The sequence below is a fragment of the Manis javanica genome, chromosome 5, assembly GCF_040802235.1.
Source record: "Manis javanica isolate MJ-LG chromosome 5, MJ_LKY, whole genome shotgun sequence".
Taxonomy (NCBI): Eukaryota; Metazoa; Chordata; class Mammalia; order Pholidota; family Manidae; genus Manis; species Manis javanica.
In genome coordinates, this window is record NC_133160.1 from 91,223,635 (window position 1) to 91,244,451 (window position 20,817).

The 20,817-nt window shown below is 34.7% G+C and overlaps 2 protein-coding genes across 5 annotated transcripts in view; one reads left to right on the forward strand and one right to left on the reverse strand.

The window, feature by feature from the left end:
* The first annotated feature begins 42 nt into the window (after positions 1-42).
* On the forward strand, positions 43-20,261 carry TRMT10A (tRNA methyltransferase 10A). Of its 4 annotated transcripts, none has more exons than XM_017680972.3 (8): positions 43-181; positions 5,822-6,018; positions 6,869-7,031; positions 7,766-7,837; positions 9,271-9,345; positions 11,227-11,376; positions 13,051-13,156; positions 14,376-20,261. In XM_017680972.3, exons 2-8 carry the CDS (start codon positions 5,834-5,836, stop codon positions 14,642-14,644), a joined length of 1,020 nt encoding a protein of 339 aa, XP_017536461.2. In that variant the 5' UTR covers positions 43-181; positions 5,822-5,833; the 3' UTR covers positions 14,645-20,261. The 4 variants fall into 4 exon arrangements, with proteins under 4 accessions (XP_017536461.2, XP_036875961.1, XP_036875962.1 ...); XM_037020066.2 differs by lacking the exon at positions 43-181 and adding an exon at positions 217-822; XM_037020067.2 differs by lacking the exon at positions 43-181 and adding an exon at positions 217-794.
* C5H4orf17 (chromosome 5 C4orf17 homolog) overlaps positions 1,059-20,817 on the reverse strand; it is a 268,239-nt gene continuing 248,480 nt past the window's right edge. The window contains exon 16 of the mRNA XM_073237264.1: positions 1,059-1,185. Within this exon, the coding sequence (XP_073093365.1) occupies positions 1,165-1,185 (21 nt within the window). The 3' untranslated portion in view covers positions 1,059-1,164. The remainder of the gene's footprint in view (positions 1,186-20,817) is intronic.

Genomic DNA, 20,817 nt, shown 5'->3' on the forward strand with positions numbered 1-20,817 from the left:
CGCCCTATATTAAACTCCTTCCCCTTTTTCTCCCACTGCAGCGTGGAGTTGGCGCAGTTAGATGACGTAGAGGAAACGCCGCGAACTTGTACGTGTTAACTATGGTTCCTGCCTCCGGGAGTTGGAGTTTCCGAAGGACTCGTGAGCGACATCCAGGAAGGTTTTCTGCCCACGCTCTCAGGTAACCCGACAACTCCTCCTTACTCCTCCGTAGGTCTCCTGGCACTCGCCTACCCTTTCGCACCCTCTGGGCGCCAAAGTGGCGAGGGCCAACGCCACCCTCATCGAGCAACTAGGGCTTCCGGGGAGGAGGGGAGGGGCGGGGACAGTAGAAGGAAATGACGTCAGAGAGAACGCTTCTTCGCCAGCGCCGCCGAGCCGCTCTCTGATTCGCTAGCTGCAGTTTAGTCCCGCCTCCAGCGTGTGTCGTCCGCGGCAGGGAGGGAGAGCAGGGCGGGGCTCTGCCTACCCCGTAGGGCGCCTACGTTTGACGTATTTGGGGTCGGTCTCTGATTTCCTGTGAAGAGAGTTTACAAAAAATAGAGTGGTATGTGGCCTGTGAAGGGCCGGAAGACGAATTGTGGTTCTGCCACGTGGTGGCTGGAGACTGGGGGCAAGTTGGCTGGAGACTGGGGGCAAGTCTCTGCCTCTTGAGAGCTACCTTGCCTCGTTTCTCCGACGAGGTGTGGACGGGGCTGAGCGCTCTGACCTGTGCGGACAGCCGGGGGCAGTTGCTGCAGGTGCTGCGTCCCCAAGAGGTGGTGAGCTGAGGACCGTTTGAAGAAGGCTGAGGTGTTACTTGATTTCACTGAAACATTTTAGGTGTTGAATTTCGGGCATTTTTTTTTTTTAGAAATAGAGGATTATCAACAGATGACTATCACTCTTTTTGGTTTGTGTTTTACCTCCCGCAGCCCAGCCTGGTCCTCTGTCCGAGGCACCTGGCCGCTGAACCAGGGCCTTCGCTACTGCAGATTTGGAAAAGGGTATTTTTTTCCCTATTACTGTCAAGTCGTTTAATTCCACTCTGCAGTTATTGGATATTCTTTTGGATCTTTCTGGAAGGAGGCTGTGAAGACTATATTTTAGCTCAGTCAAAATCCATGGAAGTTTTTTTTTTTTTAACCTTTCTTACGGCCATTCAGTGATTTATGATGTGTGTCCTCACTCCCAAAACTGTGCTACCTGGAAATACAAAGAAGAGTGAGATACTTTTTTACGTATTCGTCCCACCCCAAATGGTCTTAGTTATCTTTATCCAGTTCTTAGTTTTATAAAACCAGCTGATAACCTACTTCTATGACTAAATGAACCACATTTTTTATATGCCAAAATAAACTAAATTTCACACAAATATTTCTGTAATGGTTACAAAGTATCCTTCTTAAATATTTTAAGTGTACTGTGAGCTTCACTGCGTGTGAGGGAAACAACACAAAACTCTGCCATGGAGCTTATAAACTGGCCACAACTAAAATAGTATATCTAGTAAAACTTGTGTTTAACAGATGATTCGAACAAGCCAGTACATAGTGAAATGCTTATTATATGGTACAGGTAGAAGGAGTTGGTACAAAATTTTTGTGAAGTGTGCTGTAAGCAATAATTTATAGGATCTCAAGCTAGCACATTGTTGTATTCCATGCCTCGGTGTATCTAGCCTATTCAAAGCTTAAAAAGTGACTTACTGGAGTGCATGGCCTTAATTGGGAATAGCTTAAATAATAATGATAATGATGCTGATAGCTCATGACCTTTCCTTGTATTTGATAGGCTGTTTAAAAACATGAGTACAGCAATGATAGGCCAAGTTAAATTTAACTTGGACTTCTTATATAGGAAAGGTGAAAGCTCCCCCTCGTGTACATGAGCTGAAAAGCACTGCTATCCATTGCTTTAAAAATTTTTCACATTATAGAGCCAATCAACACTTGCAGTTTTTTTTAACATAATAGAGAACTAGAAAAAAGATGCCACTAATGAATGGAGGTGTTCTCTCTTGGAATATCAATCATTGTTAAGTGAAGAGAGCAGTTTCTTTCCTGTAAATTTTAATTGTGCTTTGAAGTTTGCACGGTTAGCTTAATGAGCAGGTTTAACTTGTTTTTTCCACCCTATATTATTTTGTATACATAAATTGCTGACTTGTTATTTAATGTACCATTTGTGGGAAGGAGGTAAAAATGTGATCCTAGAGATTGAAATATATTTTAAAATACTCTTCCTTCTAAGTTTTTCAGGCTTACTGAGTTTCCCGTCTCCTGTTTCTTTCATTTTTCTTTCTTTAAGGTATTATTGATATACTCTTATGAAGGTTTCACATGAAAAAAACAATGTGGTTACTACATTTACCCATATTATCAAGTCCCCACCCATACCCCAATGTAGCCACTGTCCATCAGTGTAGTAAGATGCCACAGATTCACTGTTTGCCTTCTCTGCGATACACTGTTTTCCCCATGACCCCCCCCCCACACACACATCATGTGTCCCTCTCTCCTGTTTGTTAAGTGGAATGCTTACCTTAATTTCCAGCCTTTTAAAAACATCTTTAAATGAATGCACTCAAGGTTATGTATTTATCTCCAGTTACCTTTTTGCCTCTAGTCTCTCATCCTATTACTCAAATCTTCTAACTGCTGCAACATAGATTTTTTTCATTCTCATTCTCCATCTGAAAATCAGATTATTGGTATATCTTCTAATTCATAAATTACTTCTCGGACCCCAGGTAATCTGGAATTTGTCTCATCTGTTGAAATTTTTATTTCTTCATTTCCTCATTTCCAAATTGGTTCTTTTTCATGAATTCTTGTTTTGCTTTATGCCTGTTTTTGTGTCCTAATTTCCTGTTTTCTTTTCACAGTTCTTCCTCCTTATGATCTCCGAAAGATTATAACCTAACTTAATTTTAAAGTATTTTCACATTCCCCTATTGTCTATTGGTGTACAGTGAATTTATCTCCTGATTGTTGACTTGGTGTTTTTTTCCATCATTCCTGTCTTTTTGTAATTTTGCTCTGCAGACTTATCTTGATGGAATTATTTCCTCTGCCCACTGCCCATACCACCTCTGTCTACTACTGATTTTGTGGTTGCTCTCACCACTGGCCCTGTTCAGTGCTTCAGTCCACAACAGAACATATACAGGAGCTCAGAACTCTAGTTCTATAGTGGTAAAAGTTCATATGTCACCTCTTGTCTTGGCCCAGGAAGCCATGTCTGCTTCCTGCAAGTTTCCCCCAAGTACTCAGCTTCGGATAAGCTATAGTCTAATTTTACCTGTTTTCAGGCTTTTCTCATGGAAAGAGGAGTCCCACCCCCAACACTTGCTTAAGGTTCATCTTAAACTGTCTCCCATCCTTGGTCTTGTATTATTATTCATACTACTTTAAAGCTAGGAAAACCTCCAGCTGCCTTCCAGCAGGAACAGCATCTATTTTTGTCTGTGGTTTTGAGAGAGGCTATACCTCGTTTGTTTGCCCTTTTAATATTTCATCTACTACTGCCATGTATTTCAAGATTGGGAAGCAGGGTGCCTCAAAACATGAACTTATGGCAACCATTTCTAGGAAATCTGTCCAAATTTTTTGATTCAGTGGTATAGGAATAAAACTGGAGCTATTTTTTTTTTATCTTTCAGTGACACAAGTGTTCTTAGAGCTCTCCAACACCAAGGTTGAAGCAACAAAGCTCTTTTCCATTCTTTGGAAACCCTCATTTTCTAAATAATATTTTGGATTTCTGAAAAAGAGTAGAGTTGGATCTGGGTTTGAATCACAGCTGCATCACTTCATCTGTTCACTCAACAAGTATTTTGAGGACCTACTTTGTGCTGGATGTGTTCTAGTTGCCTTATTTCTTAGGAATTATTTAGTAGTTTTGCAATTGTGGGCAAGTTATTTAACCTGACTATGCCTTCTTCTTTGTAAAGTAGACATAATACTGTCTATCTTACAGGGTTGTTTTAAAGATTAAATTAGATAATAAATTTTTTATTAAGCACAGTAAGAATAAATGTTTGCTAGCACTATTTTCATTAGCTTAAAAAATCCTTTGTCATATTCACTCATTTATTTATTCCATCACTATGTAATCGGCATCTACTAAGTGCCAGGCACTGTGTTAGTAGTACAATGTGGAAACAGGTCATCCTTGCCTGTGTGGAGTTTCCAGTGTAAAATCAAATTTGACGTGTTATTTTTAGGAGATGCTCCCCCACACCAAGGGTACTGTTTGGTTAGAGGTATAAGGAAAACTTGTGAACTCTTACTTGGACTACTGGATGTTTCCTTCCTGCTCTTAGTAATTTTGTGACCTAACAAAATTCCAGGGCTTTTGCTGTAGACTCCAAAGCACACATCTTAAAATTTCCTGTCTTTCAAACTTGGTAAGCTTTCTAAGTTTGCTTAGTTGTCCCCATATGTCCTGTTACAACATTGTACTTTAGGAGAAAGCAAAAACCATATAATAACACTATTATTTATGTTCTGCAAAGGTTTTGTCTTTCCATTAGAATTGTGGGGATTTTTCTTTTTTTTTTTTTTTTTTGGATGTTAGTTTCTGTGCACAAACTTGTTAGCTATCTCTGTAAAAAGAAAGAATCACAGAATTTTCTTTAAGGCCAACAGAACATTTGCAAGCTTCATGCTTACGTTTTGGTAAGGATAAATAACAAATACATTTTTAAGCTTTGATGTTAATAATCTATTGAGGGGCAAAGAAATCTCAGTATTTCTAGTTTTTTCCTAATCTGAAGGGCAAGTTCAGTTCTAGAAAATATGTATCTATATATTTATATGTAAAGATGTGGGTGGTTAAATCCAGATGAAGATGTTTGAGGTGGCCCTAAGCATTTCCATGACTGATAATAGAATCAGTTTATGTATGTTGTTTTTAAGTCATGACTTTACTGGAATATTTACAATGAAATATATGGAGCGGGGGGTGGGGGGGCGGAGTATAAACTTTGTTTTCTGTAGTGTCCAAAATGTACAAATCTATAGTATATCTTTTGTCAAAGATCCATTGTGAGTACACTCAGGTAATAAATGTTGATTCCCCTCATACTATAGCATTGAACACTACAAATAGGTGTCTTCTATCTCCCTTTAAAGGTACACTATGGTACAGGCAGAGGGACTTGGTACAAAAAGCCTTTAAAACATCTCCCTTTTTACTTTTATAAGACTATATTTTCATTATATAAAATTAGAAAAATGCAGAAAACGATGGGTAAGAATTAAACGTGTGTCTATGCTTTTTAAAACCAAATTAGACATTATGTATATGTCATTTTTGGTTTTGATTTTTATTTAAAATAATCATTTCCCTTTATCACTAAATAATTTGGGGAAACATGAGTTTTACTGGCTGCTTAGTATTCCCAGCCCTGTTATAAATGAGCTGCAATTTACTTAGTTCCCTTTTGCTGATATTCAAGTAGTTTCTAATTTTTCATTGCAAAAATAACACTGTAGTTCATATACCCTTAGCATTAATTTTGTGTATATTTCTGATTAATGTACAGGAATGTATTCTAAGGAAATTACTGGGTCAAAAGATATCAATATTTTAAGAAATTTCTGTGTAGCCTTCTGGAAAAATTGTGCAATGACCACCAATAGTATATGAAAACATCCCCATTTCATCAAGTGATTTGTACCAGTAAATAACAGTTGCCTAAATTAGCATTTTTATTCATTATAGATGTGGTTTAATTTTAGTCTCATCTATTGGTCATTTGTTCTTGGTTGATTTTGTGTGTGTGTGTGTGTGTGAATCATCTGTCCATATCAAAAGCTGCTTTTCAATTTTTCAGAGGTATCAAATAATGTCATCTGAAATGTTGCCAGTATTTATTGAGCCTTACAAGGTTGAAAGGAAGCAAGGTTTAAGGGAAGATCAAGAGGAGAGCCAAAAGCCAAGATTAAATGAAGAGTTTGAACCAATATCTAAAAGACAAATGAAGAAGCTAATGAAACAGAAACAATGGGAAGAGCAACGAGAACTCCGCAAGTATGTTTCCAAATGCACATACATTCTACTCCTGTTCAGAAATATGGAATGTTGAATCTTACATAGCCTTTTGACACATTGAAAGTGTGTTAATTAAAATTGGGGCTATGCATATTTTTAGCTACCACAGTGTTAAAACTGTATACCAATTTGAATTTTTTTTTTAGCAGTGTTGAATTCACACCATACGCTATTGTGTGTAACAGCAGTTTCTGTAACAACTGACTTAGATAAGGGATATAGTTAGCATCCATGTCCTAGATATAGAACAAAAATAACTACCTCAGAATGATCAACTTTGGGTCTAAGATTGATGTCACTAGAATTATTTCAGGTGTTAATGAGAGCAGTTAGGCTGAAGCTGTTATTGTGTAACGTGAAACTTTACTGGGGAAAATAAGCTATAAGTAATATAGATTAGAGAAAAAGTATACAAGACTTTTTTTTGGCAACAATTTTACTTTGCTTTTTTTCTATACCATATAAATGTTGCCTGAAAATCATGTAGAAGAATGGTAACAGTAAAAAATTCTTCACAACTCTCAAATTCACTATTTATGAAGTTTCCTTAGTAAGTGTGATACCAATAATAAATGAGATCATTATTAGTATAGTTAGGATTTCTGTAGAAAGCATTATATTGTTTCTGCAAACTCATTTCCCTCCTATCTAAAGCTTTTAGATGGATTATATAAAATTGCTGATTTTGACCATTTTTGGTCCACAGAAGTGGCAGTTCCATAAGGTTCAGCCTGATGATTTTAAAAGGCAATTGTTTGTCTATCTAGAAGAGTCTTGTAAGTATCTGAAAATACAAATAGCAAAAAGTTATTTCAATTACTAATTTTAGACAAAAGCGGAAGGAAAAACGCAAAAGAAAGCAATTGGAGCGACAGTGTCAATTGGAATCAAACTCAGATGGAAATGACAGGAAACGTATTCGAAGAGATGTTGTCCATAGCACACTTCGCCTTATCATTGATTGCAGTTTTGACAGCTTGATGGTATTAAAGGTATCATGAATCATTGTCAGAAAAATCCTGTAGGTAAAGTAAGCTGAATAATTCTTAATATGTATATCACTTTGGTGTAAATTTATGTACCAAAATGCATCTTAAAAATCAAGTTTTCAAAATCTGTGCCCCTTAAATTAAACTAACTAATAAATTACTTTTATTTATATTTGTATGTACAGATAAAGGGGGGAGGAAGAGAGACCACAATTAAATTATAAAACAATAACTATATTAATCATAGAGATCTATGGGTGTTTTTTGTTATTTGTTATTTCTAATCAGAAAAAGAAAATAAGAAATATGATTGGCTTAATAGAATTTTTTTATTCAGTTGTTTGAGAAACCTGGTTGTTTGAAGAATACTGGTGAAAAGAACATGTTTTAATTATTTTCCAAATCATTGGTAAGCTATAAAAATAGCAATAGTGTGGCTCTAAGAGAGTTTTTTGTTCTTTTCTTGTCTCTTAGAATGGATATATTCATGAACTAGTATTTTAAGTGTATACAGAATAGGTAATTATGGGTCACTTACACAATATTTACTTTACTTATAGTAGTTATTTTTTTAGTATGTAAGGAAATTGGATGGAAATTACCAGAAAAGATTTGTATTTCAAAAGAAAAAATATACCTATCTAGTTATCCCTTCTGTTTGTTCTGCTCCACCATGGCTTTGGAATGGCCATAGGAGATATTGAAAATGCTTTTTTAAAAATTGCACTCTTTTATAGGACATTAAGAAACTTCACAAGCAGATTCAACGATGCTATGCAGAAAACCGACGAGCACTGCATCCTGTGCAGGTATGTTTGAGGAATTTAAAACAGACTCTAATTTCCTTTTGTATCTTAGGAAAAGGCGTAGATAATCCTGGCTGCCTTGCCAAGAGCCTTACAGATAATTTTCCTTAGAGAGTAAAATGCCTATTCGAAAAATGCTTTATTTTCCTACAAAAATAAAATATTTTAAACATTTTCTCACATGTCATTCTCAGAAACACACTGCACAGTCATCATCAGTCTTGCACACACTGACCTGCTCACAGCTGTGTAGCTCAACATCTACATTAAAGGACATACACATATCTTCATACAGCTAAGCTCCTCAGCTCTCAGTTCTTTCCCTCTGGGAGTGGCAGGACTGCCCCTGCCTGATGTGTGCTGTGGCACCTGGTAGGTAGTTGTTTCAAAGGATTTCAAGTCACAGATCATTTTGAAAGATAGTTCGTTAGCTAGAGTGAGGGAGTGATTTGTGAGATTAGTTGGCTGCTTCTCAGAGTAGGGTCCTTTTCTTACTGAATTGATATGAATTTTAGGTGATCTTAACACTGGCTTACTGATGTTAAGAAGCTGAAATTCTTAATATGTTTTTGGTTCGATACTTTGTTTTTACCAAGTAATAGTAATTTTTTTATTAAGGTATGATTGATATACACTCTTATGAAGGTTTCACATGAAAAACAATGTGGTTACAACATTTACCCATATTATCAAGTCCCCACCCATACCCCAAAGCAGTCACTGTCCATCAGTGCAGCAAGGTGCCACAGATCCACTGTGTGCCTTCTCTGTGCTACACTGTTCTGCCGTGATTCCCCACACCACGTGTGCTAATCATAACACTCCTCAATCCCCCTTCTCCCTCCCTCCCCACCTGCTCTTCCCCACCCTTCCCCTTTGGTCACCACTAGTCCATTCTTGGAGTCTTGGAGTCTGCTGCTATTTTGTTCCTTCAGTTTTGCTTCATTGTTATACTCCACAAATGAGGAAAATCATTTGGCACCAAGTAATAGTAATTTTATAATTTTACATTTCATATTATTCTTAATTAGAATTGATTAGACTTGAAACAGGTGTCAGGGTTTAGAACCAAAGATAAATCATGAAAACTCTGGACTGGTAAAGAAAAGTAGCAGTGATGGCAAAAGAGAAGGGAAGGCAACTTGACATGGAAACGGAGTTTGTAAAAAAGTGGTCATTAGGGGAGAGGCTGATTATAGCTACTTAAAAAAATGGGATGAAAATGTAGTGGATTACAGAAGTTAATGGATTATGAGATACACAAAACATTTCTACCACAAATTTATTCTTGTATCTTTAAAGCGTGTCACAATTTTTTTTCTAGAATAAAAATATTTTGTTTCATTGATATTGAGATGAGGGCAGTATCAAACTTCATTGGACTTTAATTTTTTTCATTTGCTTTCTCTTTCTGTGCCTACCAACCTCTTTATCAGTTTTACTTGACAAGCCATGGAGGGCAGTTGAAAAAGAACATGGATGAGAATGACAAAGGATGGGTCAACTGGAAGGTAATTTAAATACATTAACTCACAAAATTCCAAGTATTTTTATGCTTAACATTCTACATTTTTTTGACATTAATTCTACATAATGCTAATAAATACAGGAATCAGCAGTCTGCAAATCATGTATATCACTATACCTAAGTCGAAGGTTATGAAGGAGAAGTTAGAGACTGAGGTTTCTGTCAGTTTGTACATGCTCTAATTAATCTCATTTGCTATTTTACTGCCATCTATAAAACATTTTTTAAAAAAGGAAAAATTTTAATGTCTTTATACAGTCTCTACCTAGCAAACTGGCTATACATTGTTTATGAGAGTAAAGTCATTCTAAAACTGGAAACGTATTTGCATTCTGTTTTTTCTAAACCTGCGCTATCTCAGATGATGCCTACTGTCCATCCACATGAGGCTGTTGAACTCTTAAAATGTGACTGGTCTGAATTAAGACATGCTGTAAATGTGAAATACATTTGTATTTCAGCTTAGTATAAAAAAAGTCATGTAAAATGTCTCTTTGAAATTTTTAAAAATATTATATGTTGAAATGAAAAATTGGGGGGTATATTGTATTGAATACAATGTATTATTAAAATTAATTTCACCTATTTCTTTATTAAGTGTGGCTACCAGAAGCTTTAAAATTATGTATGTGGCTCACTTTTTTTTTCTAGTGGGATGAACCATTCTCAGTCATTTGTAAAGATAACTAATAGATTGGCTTTCATACCAATTCCTAAGAAACCCTATCCTCTACAGAGAAGTACTAGGCTATACCTATACTTTTCTTCTTTCTCAAAGCCAGTTTTCGCCATGACAAACTTTCCCTCTCAGACTCACCAATTCCTTAATGATTGCATTTATTGTATTAATAGGCCATAGTGTGAAACATTTTCAAAGGCTTTTTAAATTTTCAGAATACAGTGTATTTACAAAGTTTTATGTGTGTGCCTATTTTCCTAAGGAATAAAGTAATAATTTAGAATAGGCATACTTTTCAGTTATTTTATGGCTTGTGAAATTTACTACCAGCTTTCCAGAGAGACATGAGGTCACTGGTCTCTAATTACTCAGGTCCCTCTTGGGCCTTTATTAAACATAAGGGTCAAATTTATAATATACCATTTTCCAGAAAAGTCACTGTTTATTAATCAAGAGGTTATACATTTTAACTGAGAGGTCTCCTGTTTCATTTTTTATTTCCTTAAAAATTATTGGGTAAATGCCCTGTGAGCCTGGTGATACATCTTCCTATATACTTCCAATAGAGTTTGCAAAATTCTGTCAACTGTTGTTCAGTCTGTTACCTCTGACCTGACAGCTTTGGTGCAGAAGATTTCAAATGTATATCTTCGTAGAAACAGATGCATGGAATTTATTAACTCTTTAAGCATTTCCGTTTGGTGAGTCATGCAGATGGAGAGGAGGTCATTGGAGAAGGCATTCTGTGGCTGGAGAACAGCGTGAGCAAGTGTGACTAAAATGCATTTGTTTTCTTGGAACAGAGGTGACATTACAAGGGTAGGTCAGTACCATATCCAGGAAAGAGTTACTAAGTTAAGGAGTTTGAATTTTATCCTACAGATTAAGGCAAAACACGGAAAGTAGTGTTTTCAAAAAATGAGTGTGCCATCAGTGTGTGGAAGTAAACTGGAGGGAACTGCAGACAGAGAAATTACATTAGGAGGCTCTGTAAGTCATCAGGGTATGAGGTGATAAGGAATTTAAGTGGTAGGCTCTAAATAATGCATTGTAACAATATTTCAAATTTCCTTTCATATGTTTTTGGATGGGTTTGTGCAGGGAAAAGAAAATAATCACTTTTTAGGCAATTTTTATAAAATTCTGTTGATTAATAACCTCTTTCCCCTTGTGTCCTTTTTAAAGGATATCCACATCAAACCAGAGCACTATAGTGAATTCATTAAAAAAGAAGACCTGATCTACCTTACATCAGATTCACCTACGGTACTGAAGGAATTAGATGAGTCAAAGGCCTATGTGATTGGAGGATTAGTAGATCACAACCATCACAAGGTGATACTGAGCTTTTATTTTTTGCTTTTGCTCATACTCAAAATTGAAATACTTATTTTCTCAATAGTAACAATACAACTAATGATAGCTGATGTTTTTTTCAGTCACCTTTCTAGATAAGCAGGGTATTTCACATACATTACCAGTTTGCTTAATCTTCACTACAACTCGGTGAGGTCAGTGCTGCTATTACGACATTTTACAGATGAGGAACTGGAGGCGGAGAAAAATTAAGTCTTTGATCAATTGTAATAGATAGTAAAGCAGATATTTGAAATGAGGCAGATTGTTCCAGAGCCCATATGCCTAAACAATCTGCTATATTGATAGAATATGCTGCTAATCAATGTCTAGGCCATTGGTAAAATTTATAGCAAAATTTATGCCAACTGGTAAGTTTATACCAGTTTTTAAATGTGTGATTTTCATGAGATGTGTTTTCTATTCTCTTGTATTCATGTTTTTGTCTCTTCCTACCTCTCTAGCCTCATTCAAATAAAAATTTACAAAAGTACACTTTCTAAAATCAAATATCATTTTGTACTTTGCCAGCTACTTGATACATACCAAAGTCAACCCAACTAAAGAAAAAACATGTTTTACAAAGTGTCTGAGGAAATGTTGTCAGCAAAATGATGTGAAGTAATTCATTATTCTTGGATATCACCATTGTGCAAGTGGACTTCGTGCAGTGTTGAAATGTTTATATCATCCTGTCCAGTATGGTAGCTGTGTGGCTTTTGAGCACATGAAATGTGTACAGTATGATTGAGAAACTGAATTTTTAAAAATTGTGATCAGTTTAAATTTAGTCACATGTGGCTACAATTGGATAGTACAGCTCTATGGCATCATAGAGAGTTTGACCAGAATGATCTTTAGCCTCTTTATTTTTTTTTTAGTGAGAAAATACTATTTCGTTCTTAATATAGAACCAGATTTTTTTTTCTTCATGTTGTATGGTTCTCTAAACTAAAACAATTTTGTTTTCAAAAGCACCTCCCTCAATATGTTATTCTTCATCCCTAAAGCTACTCATTGAGAAATTTAGTCCTTTCTCCTGTACTTGTCTTTTGGCTACTTCAGTTCTGGTTAGACCCAGGCTTTGAGTATTTTAATTTTGAGAAGAGAAAATTCTCATATTCAACATTTTTTTTTGACAAAGGGACAAATAAAATTTATAGGCAAACTAAGATTTTTTCCATTAGGTTTTCATTTGTCTTTGCCAGTTGTGCCTTTTAGTGTTAGATAATTGAAATGCAGCTATATCTTCTGTCTTTGGCATCCATAAGAAGAGTGATGGTGTGTCTCTAGGAATTCAGTTTGAGTTTCAGTACCTTATACTGAGAGTGGTGTTAGTGGTGAACGGGTATTTGAGTCAGGAGGCATGAGCCAGGTTCTTCCTGTGATTCGCCACTGAGGAGCTCTGTGACAAGTCAGGGACCGAAGTGTCTTTGGTTTCCTCATTTGTTAACTGGTTAAAGCAGATGCCCTGGATAGTCTGACTATACTCATCAAGAGAGTGTTTGCAAATTCGCAGTTAAATACGTACACACATACTCTTCTTCAGATAATATTTTCTGAACTAAAGTCTTTTCTAAAAATTATTCTGTCATAGACTTTAAGTTAAAATAATTTGATGTTCTAGTCCAAGTTATAGTGTCTTTGTTTTAGGGACTCACATATAAACAAGCATCAGATCATGGAATTGATCATGCACAGCTTCCCCTTGGAAATTTTGTGAAGATGAATAGTAGAAGAGTTTTGGCAGTTAATCATGGTAAGCTATAAGGGGATCAACTGAAGAAATTCCTGAGTGAGCATTGTGAAAATAACATTACATTTACATTTTGGACAAGTAGAAAATATATATCTTGCTGGAGACAAAATTGTAAAATGTAATCATCTAAAAATTGAATATAAAAATAATACATGCATATTTTAGAAAGCTTTGGAAACATAGAAAAGTATGAAGAAAAATGAGCTGTAATTTTACTACCCAGAGATACTTGGTATTAACTTTTTGGTATTTCCTTCCTATAACCAATTTCCAGTTGGTTTCCTATGCATATATAATACTATTTATTATATAAGTGGATTCTTACTCTATTGTATAAAATGAAATGTTCTAAATTGGGGGAGCTTTCCCCCGCATTTATATTTTTCCATGTCATTGAATCATTGTTAATGGCTATGGGGTAGTCCAACATCTGAATATACAATAATGTAACCATTCCCCTGTTGATTTTTTTTCTTTTTACTATTATAATAGACATTCTTGGACCTAACTCTTCTCCTCAGGTTTTGCTTTTTAAAAAATGTTCAGTAGAAATTTCTATTAATATACAATTATTTATTGGTCTCCTTTTATGTGCTAAACACCTTCTCTATAGCAGGCTCTAGGGAGCTATAGGAATGAACATACTAATTTCACAAAATTAACTTGTTCTAAGACCTTTGATAGGTGAAATTACTTTTCCATAAAGTGATCCAAATTAACCCTTCAGCAGTGTATGAAAGTGAGAGTACCTTGGAGACAATATTAATATTCTTTACCTCTAATATTAAAAAAAATAAAAAGCAGCAAGATGCTTCCCAGAGTGAGTAGCTCTTTTACGAAAGATAGAAAAAAATTTAGATTAATGTTAAACTTTTTCTAGTTTTATGTTAGCACACAAAGAATAAAGAAGGGTAAGAAAAGGATAAGAATAGGAAAGAAATGAAAAAGGTGCTCTGTTGATTTCAGTTGACAAAGGATAATCGTAAACCTCCTGAGTGCTTAAGAACTGAATTGAGGGAAAGCTAGAAAAGGTAACAGGCTTGAGAACCTTGGGGCATGTTGGCTCTAAGAGCCAACAGGAGAAGGAGGTGGTAAGAACCACGTAGTTATTAGGATGCATGAGCACACTTTCACACAAAAGCAATGTGTTTTAAAATACAGTATGCAACATAGTGATGAGCCTTAGCTAAGAAATGTATGGAGTTTGTCTTTGTTGCAGTATTTGAGATTATTCTGGAATACCTGGAAACAAGAGACTGGCAAGAAGCATTTTTCACTATATTACCTCAACGGAAAGGAGCTGTTCCCACAGACAAAACCCGTGAAAGTTCTTTGAATGACAAGACGTATGCCAGAGTTGAAGGTATTTTGGACAGTGATTCCAGTGACGAGGAAGATAGCAGAAATGAGCTAGATTCACCACATGAAGAAGAAAAGCAGGATATAGAAAATAGCACTGAGTCTACAGTGAACGCTGTACCATACTAATGTCATCTGGTTTTGTTTTCTTTTTTAATTTAAGGAAAAGTTCGGTAGAAAATGAGCTGCTTCATAGACTGTCTGAATTGGAAGAAAATTTCATTTTCTTATTTCTGCTGTTTTTAAAGCTTTTTTTAGAGCTAAGTGATAAATAAGCCATATAAGAAAGCATTTTTGGTTTGCATGAGATTTAAATGTGTAATTTTAAAAAGAGTTTTCTAAGCCTCAAATAAGAGTTTCTTGAGAATATTCCTTTATTGGTAAACCTTCATTCTCTTTTATTTTCTGGATTGTATTCTTCAGAATGTACCTTCTGACATTTTAATTTTAGTATTTATATCACCTTTTATATGTCTTTCTGACACATTGTGTACTCTTTTTTGTGGAGGCAGATAATCACAAGTCTCCTTTAAGTCTACCAAAATGTTCTGTATGAGAGGTAACCTTCTGTTTGCAGCTTTTATATTCAATTTAGTTTTTTCAAAGGAATATAGTGATTTTTGGAAGAAGTATCAGATTAATAAACTCAACAATTTGTTTTTTTTGGACTATGGAGCCTGTTTCCGTTCTCCTTTGTGATGCTTTCATGTGGTTCTAAAGCAACCACTGAAGAGTTAACCATCTTTTTAATATGTATGTCTTAATTCCAGTAATGGTGGTACATTATTTCAATTAAAAATTTAATTTTTCAGGCTAGATTATTTTAAAAGGCTACTGAGGGATCTATTTTGTCTTTACCTAAATTTAAAAAGAAGCAGCTTTTAGCAGTTGTCTTTTCCTTCCATATATACTTAAGTAAAATGTCTGTTGATTTTTAAAGTGAATGGAACTAACTATATATATTTATCTGTCTATACTATCATATAATAATATTCAAGCTAATATAAATGTATGTTTCTAAATAATATAAACATGTATGAAAATATGCATATAATTGTATAGTTTGTCCATATATATGATCCTCAGTTATTAATAATAGGATGAAATTGGCATGCATCAGTAGCATTTATGTGAAGGTTATGTTGAACGCTAAGGAGTTTGAATTTCATAAAGTACAAATATCCATAACTAAACATTTGTTTGAGGATATTAGCAAGAGAAGAGGGGCCTAACGAGATGTTTTAGCTTCCAACAGTAAATGTAGACCAGTTAGGTTCCAAGTGGTTGTTCTTTGCCATAGCTCAAGTTAAGATTTCAGAATCCTTCACGGAGTTTAGATAAATTAAGTTGCTGTTTTTACTCCCTGGCATCTGAAATTATATACACATTTGATAGAAAGGTCACTGTACTTAGTACTAATGTCGCTGTCTTTTTTTTTACTGCTTTATTCTGTGATCCATTTAAAGTAAGGTATGTGAATAAAGGTACGTAAATAAAGAAAATCCCCTACAATTCTGGAAGAAGAAAGCTTATATGATATCTTAAGTTGTAGTTTTCAAAGCTTCAGTTTTTTCCTAAGTATGGTTTAGTAGCATGAAATATTGTGCCCTTTACTTAAATTGTTCCATATGGAATAAGGCATAGTTTAATTTTGAAAAGGTGGAGAAAATCATTATAGGCACTATTTAGTTTAATTTTCACTAATTACAAAAGCCCTTTATCAGTTTCCTAGGTCTGCCATAACAAATCACTACAAACTGGGTGGCTTAAAACAACAGAAATTTATTCTCTTACAGTTCTGAAGGCTAAAAATCCAGCACCAAGATGGTGTTAAGAGCATGCTCCCTTTGAAGGCTATAGGGAGGAGTCTTTCCTAGCCTCGTCCTAACTTCTGGTGGTTGCCAGCAATCCTGATGTTTCTTGGCTTGCAGCTGCATCACTCCAGCCTCTGCTTTGTGTCACATGGCCTCTACCTCTGTCTGCCATGCCTGTTCCTATGTCCCTCTTCTAAGGATTTCAGTCATTGGGTTAGAGTTAGCCTTAATCCAGTACTTTAAGTACATCTACAAAGACCCTATTTCTAAATAAGGTCACAGCCACAGGTACCAGATACTAGGACCTGAACATATCTTTTTGGTGAACACAACTCTATCTACTGCAAGTCTTATTTAGGCTGTTGATGATGAGGTATAGAACCTGTACCTCAAGAAGGTGAATATTACAATTAGAAATAACTAATTTCTGAGGTATTAAATTTTTTTTTAATAATAGTAATTTTTTTCTTGTTTTAATATATTCTTTTCTCAACATTGTTTTGGTTTATTGAGACACTTTATTAAAAAACTTAAAAACAACCATAAAAAAACAAGGATGGCAGGGATTAGAATAATGACTACAATGGCCTATAATGCTTATTAAACTTTGATCTCAATCATTATGGAAGTGTTTATCTTTGTTTTCCTAGCTCTTTGCCAGACACATACAGTAGGCACTTAAACGTGAAGGAGAGAACCAGTGGCATAATCAAGTGATAATACAGTTAGTAGAAAGAACAGGCTTCAGTTTTAGCACTGTCATTTGCTAGTTGGATGACTTTGGACAACTTACTAACTTCTGTAAGTCTCAGTGTCTCATTGGTAAAAATGCGAATGTTATCCCATTTATCCTATCTCTAAGGGTTGAGCAATCAATTGGTTTGAAACCAAGCAGAGGCTAACTTGATACTTTCTCATATTGACATTTATTTTTTGCCCCATTTTCCTTGTTTCTCACTCTTCCTTTTTGACACTGTCTCCCTAAAAAGTAATAATATATATGCCTTTGTTTCAGACTCTGCTTCCTGAGGTTTAGATAAGATTTTTTAAGTGCAAACTTCCTAATTTACCAGAATGAATACTTATTAAACAAAATATGGAAATCAGATCATTTAGTGAAACATTTCAAAAAGCAATAAAACAATGCTAAGATAAAATGACAACTACATAAAACCTCTTTGTCCTATCAACAAATACAGTCTAAAATGACTCAAATTGGATTTTTTAAAAAACCCCAAACCTAAATATATGCTGTATTTAAATAAAATTATTCAGCAATATTGAAAATAAAAGAATAGTGAAAAGCGTATTGGACTATTAATAGATACAGAAGTCATAATTTTAACATTGGGTACAGTTCATCACTGCAATTAAAGAAAAGAAGGGCATGTTGTAATGCTCAAGAATGTCCCTAGTGCGAAGATCTACACAGATCTATGCACCAAGTAGCATAGTATTCAAATTCTTTGAGAAAAAAACTTTAAGAATTACATGAAAATGTAAGACATGCATTAGTATAAGAAGAGTTTAATTCATCCTTCCCACCTGTGATAAGTGGACAAAAAACAGGAGATGTAAATGCTATAATAAGGTAGGTATAATTGACATATCAAATTCTGCAGGTTGAAAGCATTTATAAAGGTGACCATATGCTAAGCCCCAGAGCTATCAAGAAAATCAAAGGATTGGTCCTTTTTATAGATCACATCTGACCAAAATGCAATTAAGTTATAAATCATTTAAAAATATAACAAGTTTGAAAAACATCATGTTTGGGAATCTCAAAAATAGCTTTTAAACAACTTATGGGTCACAGAAGAAAACAATGAAAATCAGAAAATAGAGGTAAATTTAATGAAACTTTTAAAACTTGTAGACTACTAAAGCAACATTTAAAGGAAAATTTACAACCTAAATTGCTTAAGTTAGAAAAAGAAGGAAGACTGGCATTATTCAGCTATGTGTGTAATTTAACAAGTAAAAAAAAACAACTCAAAGTGAAGGAGGGAAATAAAGATATCAGCAATAATAAAAGATACAGAAAGAGGCTGAAGGCAAAAATCCATTCCTTGAAAAGACACAATAGATTAACGGCAAAATTTAAAATTTTTTAAGAAAGAAGGCACATGGAAATGAACAGTGGAGTATTAAATTGGAAACAAATGGTTATTATAAAATACTTCATATCCTTGCACTTAAAAGTTCGTATGAAGTTTTGTGAAAAAAAAAATTACCAATAACTCAAAAAAAAAAAAAACCCCAAAGAATCTTGTAACTCTAAGTAAATTGATTTAGTATTTTAAAATCTAGGACTAAATGTTATGTCTGTGAAGCATATCTGTGAAACAACCAAAAGCAAATAATATTACACAGACTCTTTGTAGAGAACTAAAAATGAGGTAATACTGATTATGAAGCTTGTTAACTATGTTGTTCAAGTCTTCTATGCTTTCCCATTATTATGAAGCTTGTTAACTGTGTTGTTCAAGTCTTCTATGCTTTCCCATTATTTTTTTATGGTCAAAAACAGCATTAAATTTACCATCTTAACCATTTTTAAGTGTACAGTTCAGTTAAGTATATTCACATTGTGCGACAGGTCTGTAACTTAATCATCATACAACACTGAAACTCTATATATCCATTAAACACTAATTCCTTCTCCCCAATCCCACTAGCCCTTGTTCACCAAATTTCTACTTTCCATTTCTATGATTTTGACTAATTTAGGTACTTCATATGGTAGAATCATTTAGTATTTGTCCTTTTGTGACTGGCTTACTTAGCATAATGTCCTCAAAGTTCCTCCATTTGTAGTATATAACAATTTTTTAAGGCTGCATAATATTCTATTCTATGTATATATCACATTTTCTTTATCCAGTTATCTGTTGATGGGAATTTGGATTGCTTTCACCTCTTGGCTATTTCGAATAATGAATGCTTCAATGAACACTAGTGTGCAAATATCTCTTCGAGATCCTGCTTTTAATCATTTTGATAAATACCCAGAAGTGGGTTTGCTGGATCATATGGTGATTCTGTTTTCAACTTTTGAGGAACCTCTGTTCATCAAAAGGAACTCTCTTCCGTAATATCTGTAACACTTTACATTCCCACCAACATTTTGTTGCTTGTGTTTTTGGTGGCATATCCAAGAAATCACTTATCAATTCAGTGTCCTGAATTTTTTCCCCTATTTTTTCTTTTATAGTTTTAGGTCTTAAATCAAGTTTAAAGTTAATTTTGTGTAAACTAAAAATAGAAATACCATATAACCCAGTAGTTACACTTCTAGTAATTTACGTGAAGAAAACAAAATCCCTGATTCAAAAAGATATATGCACCCCTGTGTTTATCACCACATTATTTATAATAGCCCAGTTATGGAAGCAATCTAGGTATCCATCAATTGATGAATGGATAAAGAAGATGTGGTACATATATACACAGTGGAATATATTCAGCCATAAAAAAGCCATCCATTTGCAACAATATGGGTGGCCCTAGAGGGTATTAGTCTAAGTGAAATAAGCCAAGTGGAGAAAAACAAATACCATGTGATTTCACTTATTTGTGGAATATGAAAACATAGCAAAAACAGAAGGAACAAAATAGCAGTGGACTCATAGACACTGAGAAGTGACTGGTGGTTACTATAGGGGAGGGGTTGGGGTAGTTGGATAAGAAGGGTGAGGAGGATAAAAGGACACAGAAATTCTCAATCATAATACAAGTTGATCATGGGGATGGTAGTACATGGAGAATATAGCCAATGATTCTGTAACATCTTCCTATGCAGGTACATAGTAACCACACTAGTGGGGGTGAGGATTTAATAATAGGGGTAATGGTTGAACCACTGTGTTGTATACTTGAAACCAATATATGATTGTATATTGATACTTCAATAAAAAAGTTAATTTTGTGAATGGTGTAAGGCAAATGTATTCTTTCAGCATGTAGAATCCAGTTGGCCCATTACCATTTGTTGAAGAAGACTGTCCTTTCCCCATTGTGCAGTCTTGGCACATGTTGAGAGTAATTTGGCCATATATGTATGCAAGGGCTTATTTCTGGGGTCTCTATTCTGTTCCATTGATCTATATGTCTGTTTATGCCAGTACTACACTATCTTAATTACTGTTGCTTTGAAGCATGTTTTGAAATCGGAATGTGAGGCTTCCAAATTTTTCTTTTTCAAAATTTTTTTGGCTATTCAGGGTCATTTGAAATTCCTTATGAGTTTTATATTTTCTATTTCTGCAAGAAATGTCACTAGGATTTTGATAAGAATTACATTGAATTTTTAGATCTCTGTGTAGCATGGACATTTTAACAATACTGTCTTTCAGTTCATGAGTGTTATGAGATGTCTTTCCATGGTTTTATTTATTTTGTATCTTTCACGAATATTTTATAATTTTCAGTGACAAGTCTTTCACACCTCCTTGGTTACTTTATTCCTAAGTATTTCACCATTTTTGA

What these genes read in the sequence shown, in the direction of transcription:
- TRMT10A (XM_017680972.3), top strand. Translation starts at nt 5,834, where the DNA reads ATGTCATCTGAAATGTTGCCAGTATTTATTGAGCCTTACAAGGTTGAA. An exon ending in GAGCAACGAGAACTCCGCAA is followed by an intron (nt 6,019 to 6,868) that starts GTATGTTTCCAA and finishes TACTAATTTTAG; the next exon opens with ACAAAAGCGGAAGGAAAAAC. An exon ending in AGTTTTGGCAGTTAATCATG is followed by an intron (nt 13,157 to 14,375) that starts GTAAGCTATAAG and finishes TCTTTGTTGCAG; the next exon opens with TATTTGAGATTATTCTGGAA.